Source organism: Gouania willdenowi, chromosome 7 (assembly GCF_900634775.1).
Source record: "Gouania willdenowi chromosome 7, fGouWil2.1, whole genome shotgun sequence".
In the NCBI taxonomy this organism is placed as follows: Eukaryota; Metazoa; Chordata; class Actinopteri; order Blenniiformes; family Gobiesocidae; genus Gouania; species Gouania willdenowi.
In genome coordinates, this window is record NC_041050.1 from 19581575 (window position 1) to 19598553 (window position 16979).

The window sequence follows — 16979 nt, forward strand, 5'->3', positions numbered from 1 at the left end:
CTTCTGTTCTGTTCCGGGAACTCACCCATGCACAACCCTGTACCCAAACCGAACATCCTGTACCGAAACGGTTCAATACAAATACATCTATTGTTACACCCTTAATGTTTAGCATTGGGGTGGAAAAGCTCAGCTGGAAGGCTGGAGGCTGCAAAAATTTCTCGACAACTCTTTCTTGCACAATTTGCACAAAACTGGACTTTTGTTTTCCATCCGGTGTCTTTTTTCTTCAAACTCCCACGAAACACAGCAACGACTTCTCAGGTTCTCCCTTTGTAGCCGGTGCATCAGTATTATGGTATACCGAGAACTATGTATGATGAGAACGGTTTTTTTTCCCACTTTTGTGAGCCTGTATAAAGCCAGTTTATTGTTTTTTTTGTTTTAAATAACATGATACCTGTGTTCTACTGCTGTAGTCAGCATGGTTAGTGGTCAGACTTCAGAGATGTTTTGAAACATTGAGTTGCTGCCATGTGATTGGCTGATCAGCATTAATAAAGTGGCGTGTGGGTTTTGATCACCCAACAGAACATCACGCTCACTGAAAATGAAAAAGATTATAGATAAGCTGATCTACAGAACACTGTTTGTTCACCTGCAGCAGCTTACCCAGAATTAATGACTCAATGTAACATCTGCTCAGAAATGACTGCAAAAAATTCTGCCCCAAATAACAAAATTATGCAGAAAACCAGTACTTTTAATGTGTTTTTTGATTGCACTTTTTTTGTTTGTTGATAACACATTAAACACAATTGATGTTACTAATAAAGATATAACCTTTAATGCAATGTATTTAATACAGAGAAGATCAAAAAATGCTGTTATTAATTTGATGATCAGTTGCAGGTGTAGTCAGTCATTCACACAGTGAAATAAAATAGTTGACCACCTGTTCTAACCTTTGTCAGTGCGGGCGAATAACAGACACTTCTCCAAGTGTCAGAAATACCAAATTACTCAACACATTTTACTTATATCTACAGAATAAACAATGACTTCTGGTTAATGATCATTTTGTTAAACAGATAATTTAGTCATAGGTAATGTAAATTAGAAAATAATCTAAGGAGTCACATGGGAGCTGGAAGAAACGGCTCTTAACAGTGAGCTGAAGATTCCATCACTATACTAGGGACAATACATAGAGACATTTAAGACAATTAAGAACACTCAGAACTCGCACTCTCACTGACACTGACCCACGCACACATGTACAGCATTACACCTGTACATTACATCCACACATTTCATTTACAGCAACTCACCAGGACAAATACATCCTTTCATTCAACATCTGTCGTTATTTGTAAACACTAACCATAAGTTCAATACAGAAAGTACATTTCATAAAATACACATTACACATCTGCCGCGTCGTTGCCATTTTGGATATAAGCAGCCGGTTTACAAACAACACACAAACAAGCAAATCCCAACATCCCAACAAGCAAATCCCAAGTCCTAATCGGCCAGACCGTGAAAAACATGTGGAGTTTTATAGACTGCCAAAAGATATAACAAATCAGGGAGAACAATGTCTGCATTTTATAGTCAGTAGTTCTACATCAGGAGAACAGCAACATGAGACTAGCTCACCGTTGTTGCACCAGCTTCAGGTAGTCCAGTTTGTTCTCCAGGGAGCGGACATTAGAACACAGAATCTAAGGAAGCGGCGTTCTCTGCGGATTAGCTTTTAGCTTGGTCCGCTCACGTCTCCTCTGCTGGCGGACACGGCTGGTACGAGGCTCCGTGTGCTTCGCAGGCCGCTGGATGTAGTCGGCGTAGCAATCTGAGGCTCGAGGTCCAGAGTAGTCGCATCTAATGGAGTATAACTGTTTGATTTGCCTAAAGATTGCCTGGCGATTCCTATACTTTTTTACAGTAACTACGCTACAGGTTCACTGTGAAATCATTAGAACTGACTGAGTTATCTGCCAATATAAATCTGTTGCTAACGCAAGCCTCTACAACTGCAGCCGATTTCCAAACTTCTATAAGATTTAAGGTCTTCCGCTGTGTAGAGCTTGGTGAAATCCAGGTAGTTGACAATATCAGGATGCATAATAGATGGAAGACTCTCCGGATCATCATTGACCCAAGACGAGGAAGCCGACTCGTATGGATCTGTACCACCAATAAACCATATTTTTTCCAAATATCGTGCCCTTTCCTGCAGACCAAGCCCTTCTCTGTATGCCTTTGCATCTATAATGCATTTTGAGGAGCTTTTCTGTGATTTATCCATCGCAGAGTACACCTCTCTGAGCATCCAACATGTAGTGTCAACAACCGGTTACCTCCAACATAGCGGCGCATCCGAGTTACTGCTCAGAAAGTGACGTTGGTGAAAACCCTCTATATATAATAATTATTGTGCAAATGAAGTTTTACGTCTGGGTATGATACACTGCCCCCTGGTGGAGGATTATGTGGTTCTACTTGTCACAGCAGAAGAGAACTGTGTAAGTTTTTAAGAGGAGCTGGTGCAGAGTTATTTAGGATTCTATGGGCCAATCATGTTGATGCAAATCTTTGAATGTTGTCAAAATTTAACAGTCTACAGTATATTTTTGAAGGACTTAACAGTGATTGTGTTGTCGTGGTTTTCGGTCGTTTTACTCGCCAGGGACCAGCATGTTATAAAATAATCAAACCGGGATATAATCATTGCATTAAAATAACTTTGAGCAGCCTCCAGTGTTAAAGAGTTTCTAATACAGTTGAATGTTTCGATGTTGTATCTGAGACTCTGGCACATCTGTTTGATATGTTTTTTAAAGCTAAGAGTTGGGTCTAAAATGACACCCAGGTAACAATATTCAGTGACATTTTGTATTGTACAGTTATGTTTGGAAAGGATTACTGTTTATATTTGTTGACAAAGTACATTGTTGCCGTCTTCTTTACGTTTATTGTGAGACATGAATTATGTAGCCATATTGCACCTTTTCCATTGCTGCTGTAAGTTTATTGGCTACCTGTTCAGCATCCTTTCCCCAAGTATAAACGACCGTATCATCTGCATACATCTGGATATTAACATTCTCACATACAGATAGCAGGTCGTTTATATATAGGGACAACAGAAGAAGGCTGATGTTAGAGCCTTGTGGCAGTCCGATATCAGTAGCAGTAATACTGGATGGAGTGTTACTGATATGGACACATTGGGTACGACCAGATACTTAACCCAAGCCAGAGTGTTTGTCGACAGTTTGAATTTATTTCATTTTAAAAGTAATGTGGGGTGACTGACGGTATCGAATGCCTTGTGAAGGTCTAAGAATATTACTCCTACTACTCCTCCATTGTCAAGATTTTGTTTTATTGTTTCTGTGAGAAGGCAACATGCTGTTTCGGTCGAGTGGTTTGCCCGAAATCCAAACTGCATGGGATGTAAAAGGCCTTCATCCTTCAGATGTTGTGTGAGTTGCTCAACGACTATTTTTCTGTTGCTTTTGATATAACGAGGAGAATGCAAATTGGTCTGTAGTTGGTAATGTCTTGTTTATTTCTTGCTTTATGGATTGGAATGATAGTGGCTGTTTTTAATGTGGTAGGAAAGGTATTTTCAGTCATTGATTGATTTATCAGCTGTTGTTATTGGAGCAGTGAGAGTGTGTTCTCAGAAAGGTGGCTGCAGGCGGTCAGCTGACTTCATACAAATGACGAACACAGAAATGTGGTGCACAATTTGCAATAAATGTAATTAGTGCTTTAAAGGTGCAGTCCACGACTCTCAGATTCCTCTCTCCCCTTCCCTCCCCACTGCTCTCTTACCCTGCCTCCAAACTTTCCAAAGTCCATCCCTCAGAGGAGCTAACAAGCTAACGTTAGTCCAACAGCAACATCACAGTAATATAGCATGCTCTGTTAAAAGCATATTACTGCAGCGCTTCTCTCTCTCAATGTACCTCAGCAGCAGCAGCAGCAACTGTGTCACTTACAGCAGCCCACACGGAGGCTGCTGCGCACACATGAACACATGCACTACAGAGTTCTAGTGTAACAATTACAAATCAAACATAATGTAAATAAAGCAGCAGTAATTACCTTTCGAGCCGAAAAGTCACCAATTCTATCTTCTACTCCTCCAGACCATACACTGTAAAAAAAACGGCGTGCTAGCTCCGGGAAAGGGGCGGGGCCTGTGAGCAACAGCTGTCAGACAGCCCATCAAACACAATCCTGGCTCTGATTGGTTCTTTTTGCTCGGCCGCAATACATTCTGGTAATCTGCCAAAGGCAGCAGGAGCAGCAGGCGGGACTCAATGAGCCTGTTTTTTTTCACACAAACTACTAGTTTGATGTAAAGCTGTCCTTACATAGTGACAGCTTTAGTAAATATGACAAAAAGTCACTTTTATAAGAGTTGCAGACTGCACCTTTAAAACAGTAGCTGTTTTAAACATTTGAATTTCAGTCATTAGAAAGCTTCATATTCTATGAGGCTTTAAAGAACAGATATGTATTTGTGCTAATTCGGTTTTCAGTTCGAAATAAAGTACATGTTACATTATCCATGCAACCCTTGGTTTTCTTCCTCCTGTGAGGTAGTAATGGAAAAAGGAAAATATGTACAGTATATATAGAAGTGAGCACCAATCAACAACTCTATACAGTAGGTGGTCCTCTGAGCTCCACACAAAAAAGTTAGTCTATGCCTGATGCCTGTTTATAAATTATATGGTTAACTTGGTAGTTGGAAGAGTAGTTAAGCGTTCTAACATTCTATCCCCCATAATAATATTGGGGATGCCTTGAGCACAATGCCACTGCTTCTGAAGGTTTTATTGGCCACACTCTGGACATGGCTGTTTCTTTATCTGCCTCTCCCTGCGGATAAAGACCCAGGCAGGGTTAATTTGGATAGAGTCAGTTCAACACTGTGGTGCAATGGCTTATGTTGTTGCTAAGATAATGAGTTCATGCTGGAGGCCCCTTAGTCTCCAGAAAGAGGGACACTAGACCGAAAAGTATTTAACCCAATCAATGAGGCAGCATTGCATGCAGACCCTTGTGTCACTACGATACCAGACCACCAACAGTCAAGATTAAGAACAACAGAGTAATAGTGTGAACTGACCAAACTGATACCATTCCTTTGGTGTTTGTTATTGCAGAAGTACTGATGGACTCAACAACAGCAACAGCAGAACTGGGTTGGACCATTTATCCATCACAAGGGGTGAGAGAATCCAAGCACCACTAGAAAGTAGAAACAGTGTCTGTGCTGCGTACGCAGCCATCAAACAGTTTTACATTAGCCCTGATGATATTAACACACATAATGAACATTCAAGTTGTGATTTTGGTTCATATAGCCCCTTTGCATCACATAGTTGCTGCTGTGATAAAAAGCCATGGACTATAACTAAAATATTACAAATACAGTGATGTTAAGGAAAAGACACTTTTACCCATTGGTTTGAGTTTTTTATTTTTTTGGAATCTCTTCTTTTTTGTTCACAAGTTGATTTTTACACCAGAGTATGAAATATCGATTGCTCAAGAATCTAAAAAAAATCTACTGTATTTATACCCATACTGCATTTATTTATATGTTCAAAACCCACTTCTGACCAAGTAAAGTAATTCAACATATTGTAAATGAGCTTTGACTAAAGACAACGTAAGACCAGGAAAGTAAAAGAAAACACCTAAAACACTGTTAGGTGAAGAGATTCATTAGAAACATGGAGTTTTGTGAATAAAAGTCTCCCCACTTTTGTGAACATTTGGGTTAGCAAGTATAGGGTTGTGCACACTTACTGACTTCTCAATTATTTTATTTAGGATAATTTTGTACTCTACTGTAATGCGTCATGAGACATTTTTAATGATCATATTTACAGTGTAAAAGTACAATGCTTACACATTATTTATTGGGGGTTTCAAACTAATTATGAACAAGTAACCATCCTCTATCACCCTTTGCTAGTTAGCATTGGTTCAATTAGAAGTGAAAACACTGCACACTAATGCTGTTATCTATCTACATTACTGAGGCTATCACTTCTAATAGATAATAACAAGTTAGTCTGTTTACGCTGCCAGATTTGATCCCATTTCAGATGATGTTCGCTTTGTTGTTGAAAAAGCTACTTAACCTCCCAAATTATGATTCCCAGGACCAGCGGTGCTGGGAAGCCTATTGTATTTGTTTTCCGATTTTTATTATTATTATTTAAATTTTTCTCTCTGTAAAGGTGGTGCTGGAGGCTAAACCGTGCAAGGGAGGGTGGTGCAATTTGGAGGGTTGGGCCAGACCCCTGCACGTACCTCGGGCTCAAAAACTCACATACGTCCACCAGCAGGTGGCGCTATAACCAAGGTCAACGCGTTTTGGCCTATAACTCTCACACTGTATGTTGCACATTCAAAAACCTTATACCCACAGATTGCCTGAATAGCAATGTATCACCTGGGCTGGGCCACGCCCATTTCCGTTGTATTGGCGCAAAATCACAAAAACTGGAAAACCTACTTTTTCGAACTCCTCTTTGGGGTTTTGTCCAATCAGGCACCTAGAGTCTTCAGTTGGACCTGATCTAATGTTCTGCAAACAATTTTGTTCGGTTTATATATATATATATATATATAAATATTATATTATAATATAAGAGTAGTACAGGAACATGTTTTTTAATATACTCGGTTGGCACGGATCTGTCTTTTTCTGTTTTTGGTCCAGGGAAATTCCTGAGTCTGAGGTTCTAACTACCCTACCTACCGTAACCTAATATAAAGTTTGTTTTGTAGTAATGATTGTGTCATTTAATCATGTTTTGTTTTCATGTCTTTCAGTGGGAAGAAGTTAGCGGTTATGACGAACATATGAACACTATTCGAACATACCAGGTGTGCAACGTCTTCGACAGCAGTCAGAACAATTGGGTTCGAACTAAGTACATCTATCGTCGAGGTGCTCAGCGTATCCATGTGCAGATGAAGTTCTCTGTGCGTGACTGCAGTTCCATTCCTAATGTCCCTGGTTCTTGCAAGGAGACCTTCAACTTGTATTACTATGAGTCTGACACAGACATGGCAACCAAATCCTCACCCCCCTGGATGGAGAACCCCTGGGTCAAAGTGGACACTATAGCCGCAGATGAAAGCTTCTCACAGGTGGATCTTGGCGGCCGTATCATGAAGATCAACAGTGAAGTTCGAAGCTTTGGGCCCGTTTCCCGCAATGGATTCTACCTGGCTTTCCAGGATTACGGGGCCTGCATGTCTCTCATTGCTGTTCGAGTGTTCTACAGGAAATGTCCTCAGGTGATACAAAATGGGGCTGTTTTTGCTGAGACTTTGTCAGGAGCAGAGAGCACCTCTCTGGTATCAGCCAGAGGTGTGTGTGTGGCCAATGGGGAGGAAGTGGACGTTCCTATAAAGCTTTACTGTAATGGTGATGGAGAATGGATGGTGCCGATCGGACGCTGCATGTGCAAAGCTGGATATGAGACAGTGGAGAATGGCACAGTCTGCAAAGGTAAGGTATTCTGTGGAATTTGTGTATTGATAATGATAACTTATAACAAATGCATAACCACACAAGGATAAAGTTTCATTACAGTATAATGATGTGCAATACACCATTTCAATTGATATCTTATTGATTTCATTAAAAAAAAAGTATCCTTTTGTAAGTAAGAATCAGCGTAGCATATTCAACTAAAATCTTAGTTCACATTGTTGAAGTACCTACTCCTGACCTGGTTATTGAAGTCAATTTTTAGCCACTAATGTAAGATGTGCTTTTCTATGCTGATTAACAGAGGTTGTCTCGACAAAGAAAAATTGTAAACTCAGCAGTAAATGTGGGCTAAAAGTAGAGCAGAGCATTAACCAGTTGTATAATTTAAAGAACAGAAAATACAACTGTTTAAATATGCAAACATATAGTATCTTTAGAGCTAGGTCAAATTAGGTATTTCATTTGATTGGGTGGAAAAAGCAAAACTCATTGACAGCTTTTAGTACATATGACAATTATGTTAAAATCAGAGTATTTTTACCTTATACTTTTGTTTCATCCTTTTACTTCCTTGTTAGTTGCTAATTTTGAATTTTTCTCCATGTCTTCCTGATCATTCCCGCTGCTTCATCCCCTCAAAGCCTGTGTCTCAGGATTCTTTAAGGAAGCACAAGGCGACCACAAATGTCACCAGTGCCCCATTAACAGTCGAACCATGAACGAAGGGGCAACAAACTGCGTCTGTCGCAATGGATACTACCGCTCTGACTCCGATCCTCCACAGATGCCATGCACCAGTACGTATACATCCAACTCTCCTTTTTGAAAGTTGCTCCAATTTGAAACAAAACCTCACGTGAACGTCAGTATCATCAGACACTTAAGTCAGCATGCCACTAAACAAACACAACATACTCATATTTAAAATATCTGTCATCAAAAACTTTTGCACGTAACAGTATTTTTCTCCTTCTTTCATTTCTCCCCCAGCTCTTCCATCTGCTCCACAAAATGTCATCTCCATTGTTAATGAAACAGCCCTGAGGTTGGAGTGGAGCCCACCACAGGAACGTGGAGGTCGAGAGGATGTTGTCTACAACATCATCTGTAAAAGTTGTGGCAGTGGCCACAGTGGCTGCACTCGCTGTGGAGACAACGTGCAGTTTGTCCCACGTCAGCTGGGACTGACCGACTCTTACGTCTACATCAGCGACCTCCTGGCTCACACCGTGTACACCTTTGAAATACAGGCTGTCAACGGTGTGTCAGACCAGAGTCCATATTCCCCTCATTATGCCTCTGTCAACATCACCACCAACCAGGCGGGTGAGCAATGGCAACATCACGTTGTTGACTCAGTGATTGGTGATCAGGATTGGTGTGGAACTTTCGTTGGTGTTAATCAGATTGTATGTGTATCATAGTGTTTCTGTCAAAACATCTCTTGTGTTTTCTCAGCTCCATCCTCAGTGTCCATCATCCACCAGGTTAACAGAACCCCAAACAGCATCACTCTGTCCTGGTCCCAGCCTGATCAACCCAATGGTGTAATCCTAGACTATGAACTGCAGTATCATGAGAAGGTGTTTAGTTTTTCTGAAGTCCTACATTAATTGATTATTCTTGTCTCAATACAGTTTATTCTTGTTGTGTCTCAGAACCAGGCAGAATGGAACTCATCTCTAACCAGGAGTCAAACTAACACCGCAGTCGTACGAGGCTTGAAACCTGGAACCATATACGTCTTTCAGGTTCGGGCTCGAACCGTAGCTGGATTTGGACGTTTCAGTGGCAAGATGTATTTCCAAACCTTGGCTGAAGGTAAGTCTGTGGACGTTCATAGTCTTCAGGTCATGTTAGTTTGTCGAAGATGGGTTTGCTTTGAATGTTTTAAAAACACATTCTATCTCTCATTTTAAAAAGGTGTTTTTCAGTCATTTTTAACCAGAACTAATTATTTGTATTTTTTTCTCTTTTGGCTTTAATTTGAAGGGGAATACAACTCTAGTCTGCAGGAAAAGCTTCCCCTCATTATTGGCTCTTCTGCTGCAGGGGTTGTCATTATTCTTGCCATCACTGTTGTCATCATTGCCTGTCGCAGGTGAGTAGTATTGCTCAAGGCTTTTGTTGTGGCGATTTTGAATGGAATGAGACGGAGTTAAGTTGTTGGTTTACTGGTCAGATGCGGACACAGGGTTTATTTGGTGAAAGGGTTTTAGAGGCAGACCGGTCTGGGATTCAGAGGTTTCCATGTGTGTGTCCCAATGAATGTAGATGTTCTGTGCTCTCAGGATTTTGTATGCTGCTGACAGCGCTAAGCATAACAATGACAGAGTCTCTGAGAAGAGACCTTGGCAAATGTTATCAGTATAGGATGGTATCTGGCCTGCTTGAAGCAGTGTGACCAGAGGGGTATTCCATAAAGGCGGGTTAACAAACTCTGAGTCTATCCATAAACTCTGGGTCAACATACTCCGTGATGGGAAACTCTAGGTATCGGATTCCATTAAAGCTGGTATGAAGTGGGTTAATCAACCCTGAGTATGTAAACCTTGGGTTACTTACGTGCACACGCGCGACAAAAAGCCATCATCAATGGATCAGAGATTTAATCGAGCTGCCATGGCAACCAAACGGAAAATAGTGATTTATTCACCGTAATGGGTGAAATAAGCCGTTGTTTGATGAATATGAGCCTGTTCAAAAGGTGCGTTCAGTCTTCAGTTACAATAGTGGCTTAAATCACCCATAATTAGTCACACTTTTTGGTCACTTCATCACTTTATTGCTTCAGTGACGTGACGAGCGGTGAATAATATAAATAAAATGTGTCTGAGGAGACGTGTCAGCAGCATAGGAAGGCTGCATAGAGAGTCCTCCTGTTACACTGGATATAAAGACAGTAAATGCCGCTTGATATTGCATCATTTATATTGATTTTTTATGTAATATTGTCACCAGAGTCATCTCAACGTCCTAAAAAATGTCATAAAAAAAACACTGAAGTGGGACGCGAACCCACAACTCGTCACTTACAAGCGCAGCATCACACTTCACTGTGCCATCATAACTTCAAAGACATATGATCTACAAATTTAACTGTATAACAATATAAAACAACAATTGAGCCTTAAAAGTGGATTTATTTAAATTATCATCTCCTCCTTTATATTATCCACAGGTTTGTATTCAGTGAACTTTACTACAGACATTAGTAGATGTTTTAATCCAGATCAACCTCTCAGCGTCTGTCACTAAATGATCTGTATCCACAATGTTAGAAAGAAAACTACCGTTATCACAAAAAAAAAAAAAAAAAAAAAAAAAACGTAAAGCAACACAACATTAATGATGTGAACACGTCTGTGGTGTGTGATGTTACTAATGTGTTTCAGAGAAAAGTGTTAAGGTCTATTAAAGTGTTCAGAAACGGTGTTCAGGTGGGCGGAGCCAGGTAGAAACCCAGGGTTTCTTTGATAAAAACCTGCCAGCGACCAGGTTTAGTTCACGGACAATGTTGCCCGGGTAACATACTCAGAGAAGAACATACCTCACTTTTTGGAATGATATACTCAGAGTTTGAACATAACCCGCTTTATGGAATACCCCTCAGGACCAGGAGAGATTCTGTAATCACATATCAGCTTTTACATGGTCCTTCATTTATTTACAGTATATAGCTTATACGTCCACTTCACCCAAACAAAAGTGTATTCTCCTTGGGATTCATCTGTATCTCATAGCCTTGATCAATACAAGAAGTTTCCCGAATTAATTTGTTTGAAATGTTTGTCCTCTAAGTACCCATGTGTGTGTGTGTTGTTTGTCCTGCACAGGAGAGGCTCAGACCGACAGGACTCTGAATATACAGACAAACTGCAACAATACACCAGTGGTCATTGTAAGGAGCTTTATTTATTCTCTCTGCTGTTATGGTGGCCAACAAAACAAAAAATGTTACTCAGTTTACTTTCATGTTTCTTCATTCCTCTTGCAGTATCACCAGGGATGAAGATCTACATTGACCCTTTTACTTATGAGGACCCAAATGAGGCTGTCAGGGAGTTTGCTAAAGAGATTGATACATCCTGTGTCAAAATTGAACAAGTGATTGGTGCAGGTAAAGAAACATGACTGCAGTCTAAAGGAAGTTGATCTGAATGTATTTATCTTTTTCTTGAATATGTGTTTACCTGTAAGGTGAGTTTGGAGAAGTGTGCAGTGGAAACCTAAGGCAACCTGGGAAGAGAGAGATAATGGTGGCTATTAAGACCCTGAAGGCAGGCTACACTGACCGCCAGAGGAGGGACTTCCTGAGCGAGGCTTCCATAATGGGCCAGTTTGACCACCCTAACATCATCCATCTGGAAGGGGTGGTAACAAGGAGCAGTCCTGTGATAATCATCACTGAGTTCATGGAGAATGGATCCCTGGACTCTTTCCTCAGGGTAAAAATCACAATTTTATTTTATTTTTTAGCACAGTTGCCTTCAAGTTTGTCATACTCCAAATTAAATTCTTACAAGCTTATGCAAATACACATGCTCACACGAATCATTTCAACTCATGCACAAGATAAGCACACATGCTAAGTTGCCAAAACAGACAGCACTCAAGCAATCAAGGGAATTGATGGCGCATGCATGAAAGGACACACAAACTCAAAAGCATGGACTATTGACCTTATAGTGGCAAATTGAAATGTGCAAGCATACCAAAATGAATCTCAAAGACACAAAACTTATGAGCATGCACGTGTAAGCAAACACAAATGAGCCAAGTAGAGCATGCACACACGGAAGATGTGCACACATTTTCATATAAAATGAACATGAAGCATTGAAGAAAAAGGAAGACTTTTAGTTTAGAACTTTGGATGGAATTAATATCTGTTTTTTTTGCTTTTTATGTTCATTTGTTCTTTTAGCAAAATGATGGGCAGTTCACAGTGATCCAGTTGGTGGGAATGCTGCGGGGCATTGCGGCAGGAATGAAGTACCTGGGTGACATGAATTACGTTCATCGAGACCTGGCAGCAAGGAACATCCTGGTCAACAGCAACCTCGTGTGCAAAGTGTCCGACTTTGGCCTGTCTCGCTTCCTTGAAGATGATACGTCAGACCCCACATACACGAGTGCTTTGGTTGGTTCTTATCACGTGCTTTTATCTAGGGTGCTCATTAGCGGTGCTCACAAACCACCAAAAAAACAATATACACCAGATCAAATGTTGTATTTGCACACCCAAGATTTAGTAATAGATCATCATAGTATAATTCAACAACAGTTGGGCCATTTGTTTAAGTTTTTCAGCCACATGTGTGGCTCTGTCTGTGTCTGAGAGGGGAGGGCAGGGTTACAGACACACAGCACTGTGCACAGCAGGGAGGCAAAGAAACACAAGAGGAGCAAGAACATGAAAGAAAACAGCAAAATTTGGATTTTAATGTCATGGACTGATCCGGAGCAGAGTGTAGACTGAGCCATCTAAAAGTTACAAACCATAAAGGCTCCACGAACAAGCTGCACAGACATATGAGAACAGGCCATCCATCAGTGACATTACCTGCACCTTTTGTATTTTAAAACTAATTATTTTAGCACAAATATTAAAGTATATGAATAAAACCTTATACTTGATGAATAATTGATACAATTTAGATTTTCATTACTAGTCAAAACTTTTTTACAAATCATTTAGTAGTAATTAATGAAAGCAACAGGAAAGATGAGGAGCCACTTGGGAGTTTAAAAAGCTGGCTATCATTAGGGAGCTTATACTGTAGTCCAGTTATTAATAGTTCAGCTCCATTAAGCATTACTTCAAATAAAGGTCAGATTGAGTCTGAACCACAATAGAAGTGTTTGAGTGAGGTTGGTTGGCTTCACACCAAAAAAAACACAGAAATGCAGTGCAGAATATTTATTTATCAGAAAAATCCCACTCTGATGAGACAGCTTTATAAAGTAGTGTAAGAAATGGAAACAGCCAATCACTGGCTGAACCAGGGAAAATTGTGCATCCACATCTTCTAGTGTTGTTGAATGAGAGGAACACAGTCAGGAGAGTGATGATGGCATTCTGTAGAATAACAGAATGTTCAGTGCTTTGGAAAAAGTAACTTTGAATTTCATTTGATTTTCAGATATTTGTGCATTTAGTTTTTTCATTAGAAAGCTTCATTTTCAACAAGGCTTTAAACAAACAGACATGTAGTTCTGCTGGTTCTATTCCATTTCAGTTTAAATGAAAGTACACGACACGTTATTGAGGGATTCCTCGGTTCTGTTTCTCTTGTAAGGTAGTTATGGAAAACATTTGTTTAAAAAAAAATGTGAGCACCAGAACAAAGAAGTTACGTGCATCCCTGCTCAATAAGATGAAATGAATATAATCTCTGTCTGCTCCTTGTGTCAGTTCTTCATGTGTGGTTATCTTATTGGTTGCATCTTAGGGAGGGAAAATTCCCATCCGGTGGACAGCTCCAGAGGCTATTCAATACAGGAAGTTCACTTCCTCCAGTGACTGCTGGAGCTATGGCATAGTCATGTGGGAGGTGATGTCATATGGAGAAAGACCCTACTGGGACATGAGTAATCAAGATGTAAGTAAAACCTGATCCCAAAAAAATGTAGGTTTTTTTCTTAATTATTAGTTGTTGTTTTTTCTGGCAAAGTTGCATGACATTTTGACACTGTTTGTAGAGAAAAATGTTTTAAATCGCAATATTTAATATTGGGTAAATACTGGTTACTTAATACATTGACATTTCAAACAACAACAGATACTGTATGGATCTTTTTGTTTTGTGGCTGAGGCTTTGACATACATGACATGACAAAAACTGGATGACACACCTTTCCATGTACTCCATTGCAAAGATTCCCATTCTTATTTTTATTTTATTTTTTATTCTTTGACGTCACAGGACATTGTTTCATAATATGACCATGCGTTGTGTGTATGATGAGTTGTTTTTGTGAGTCAGCAGGAGTGCAAGGAGGGTCCTTTAATTAAAAGCCTGCCTTGCATCATCTGCTTAAAATTAACCAACCATAATCCACCAATCAAATTACATTTTTATATTTCTGTGTAGGATTTCAGTCATTAAGATCAATAACAATATGGTGAAATTAGTACAAAAAAATGAGTGAAGGGAAAAATTGCCTTATGGTTTTCCTTGTAGATGATCAAGATGATTTTGTAGAAATCAAATATTTCAATCGGTAATTGTTCCGTTTGCATCAGTCAAACTAGATCAATGCTGGTATGTACTGAATGTTTCCAAAGGTATTCATCAATCATTGATTTACATGTTAAATATTGCAGGTAATTAATGCCATAGAGCAGGACTACAGGTTACCTCCTCCTATGGACTGTCCTAGTGCGCTCCATCAGCTCATGCTGGACTGCTGGCAAAAGGAACGCAATAATCGACCAAAATTTAATCAAACAGTCAACACTTTGGATAAGATGATCCGAAATCCCAACAGCCTGAAGGCCATGACACCAGTGTCATCAAGGTAAGGCCGACATTACTCTGTGCCTGACCCCAGCACCCCATAAATCAGCAGTGTCACAGCCAGATGTTTCCTTTTGTCCAACAGCGTTCACTTGCCCCTGCTCGACCGCAGTATGCCAGACTTCTCCTCCTTCAGCACGGTGGATGAGTGGCTGGATGCAATTAAAATGGGACAGTACAAGGAGAACTTTGCCAGTGAAGGTTTTACCAGCTTCGACTTGGTATCTCAAATGACCATAGAGTAGGTTCAGTACTTTTACGATCCTTAAAACCTGCATCAAAACAAGGCTTCAATTTGTGTTAGAAATCGAAGAAATTTAATGTACAGAAAATCCAGTTGTCAGGTGGTGGCCAACATTTTTGGTGCACAGTACATTATGTTCTAAATATATTAGACCAAAGAAACACACTGTAAATGTTTGGCTTAATTGCACGTGTTCCATCACTTACAGGTTGGAGAAAAATTCATGATTATGAATGAATGAATGAATGAATACATTTTACTTGGTTGTCCATTCAATGCACAGTGCATTGACAAAGACTACATTTACCAAATACATCTCAATCATATGAGACCATCCAGACATTACAATTGAACTATTTAAACTATTTAAACACAACAACAATTCTCAATTGAATTTGATAAATTCATGATTTTTAATTCAAACTAAATTTTCTTTAATAACTTATTTTCCTGATTTTTTTTTTTTTTTTTACTTTTATGACAACAGCGTATATGCATTAATCATTTCATATTTTAATGTATTTTTTAAATGTAGACAGTGTGTTAATTGATTTGAGTTGATCATTAAAATCGTTCCAGATTTTCATTCCAATAACAGATACACTTCGTTGTCTAATATTAGTTCTCGCTTTTTTTGCTTCAAGTTGAAGAAAACCTCTAAGATTATAACGACTGTTTCTTAATCTGAATAATGCTTGAATACCTAAAGGAAGGTCTTTGTTTACAACTCGAAAACAGAATTTCTAGTATTTTTAACCTAACTATATCCATAAATTTTAATATATTTGATTTTTTAAAAAAATCATTTAGAGTGATGACAGACTTAGAGTTTCAACTTGATATTTACTGTAATGACAAGAGGCTGCAAACCAATACTATTGGTCAATACATCCTTAATGATGTGCATTCTACATCCTTAACTCATTATGAGTGAACCATTTTCTTAAAGGGCAACAGTGTCTGTCTTTAGTAACTATGAGTTCTTAATGTGCATCAATTTTTTGGGGGGATGTCAATTCAGCCACTGACTGGGAGCCATGTAGTGATGGTTGAAGGCGCAGCTGTGTGCACAGATGTAGCTGACCTCCACCAGGAAGTGTCAGTGTTTTCCCTAAGTTTCCAGCTTTGTGAGGACTCTACAGAGCCATAATATACCTTCTCTGATTACTACAAATGTATCATCTTATGTAACTGCCATGGAAGTTAACACTACACAGGAGTATTCACTTTTTTCCACAGAAGAGAGTATAAACATGTGAGCAAGAATCCCTTTAACGCAACATTAAATGATGTTTTAGTAATCATTTGTAAATACATGTTTGATCAGGTTGTCCTTCAGTTTTAAATTAAGCTAAAGTTTCAAATGTCTTCCTTTCAGGGACATCCTCCGGGTTGGGGTGATACTGGCCGGCCACCAGAAAAAGATCCTAAACAGCATCCAGTCAATGAGGGCCCAGATGAACCAGATCACCTCAGTGGAGGTTTGATCACACAAACCAGAAGCACGCCCTGAAACCTCAGAGGAGATCTGAAGATTGCTCAGAGACTTCTCCCCTACTTTGGATTCTCCTTTCTGCTTCTCCAGGCACTGTCAGTCTGCAGCACAGCACAGATGTTTGGCAGATGCTTCGTAGCTGTGGTATGTTCAGGTGGCAGACATGAGTGGTGGGAAGATGACATTTGAAACATCCTCATCTGTTTTTGTTACATATGTTACAACATTTTATTG

General features: G+C 39.6%; 1 protein-coding gene across 2 annotated transcripts; it reads left to right on the top strand.

Annotated features, from left to right (window-relative positions):
• The first annotated feature begins 5110 nt into the window (after positions 1 to 5110).
• On the top strand, positions 5111 to 16746 carry LOC114466510 (ephrin type-B receptor 2-like). Of its 2 annotated transcripts, XM_028451979.1 has the most exons (15): positions 5111 to 5194; positions 6814 to 7498; positions 8125 to 8280; positions 8474 to 8809; positions 8942 to 9066; positions 9142 to 9304; positions 9476 to 9584; positions 11320 to 11384; positions 11481 to 11603; positions 11684 to 11931; positions 12411 to 12626; positions 13939 to 14088; positions 14814 to 15007; positions 15092 to 15247; positions 16629 to 16746. In XM_028451979.1, the coding sequence occupies exons 1-15, from the start codon at positions 5138 to 5140 to the stop codon at positions 16735 to 16737; spliced, it is 2892 nt and encodes a 963-aa protein (XP_028307780.1). In that variant the 5' UTR covers positions 5111 to 5137; the 3' UTR covers positions 16738 to 16746. The 2 variants fall into 2 exon arrangements, with proteins under 2 accessions (XP_028307780.1, XP_028307779.1); XM_028451978.1 differs by having other exon boundaries at positions 5138 to 5194; positions 11320 to 11603; positions 14814 to 14998.
• The last annotated feature ends 233 nt before the right edge of the window (positions 16747 to 16979 follow it).

Excerpts from the sequence above, each read along its gene's own strand:
- LOC114466510 (XM_028451978.1), top strand. The coding sequence starts at position 5,138 with ATGGACTCAACAACAGCAACAGCAGAACTGGGTTGGACCATTTATCCA. Across the intron at positions 5,195-6,813 it reads CCATTTATCCATCACAAGGG|TGGGAAGAAGTTAGCGGTTA; the intron begins GTGAGAGAATCC and ends CATGTCTTTCAG. Across the intron at positions 9,067-9,141 it reads AACTGCAGTATCATGAGAAG|AACCAGGCAGAATGGAACTC; the intron begins GTGTTTAGTTTT and ends GTTGTGTCTCAG.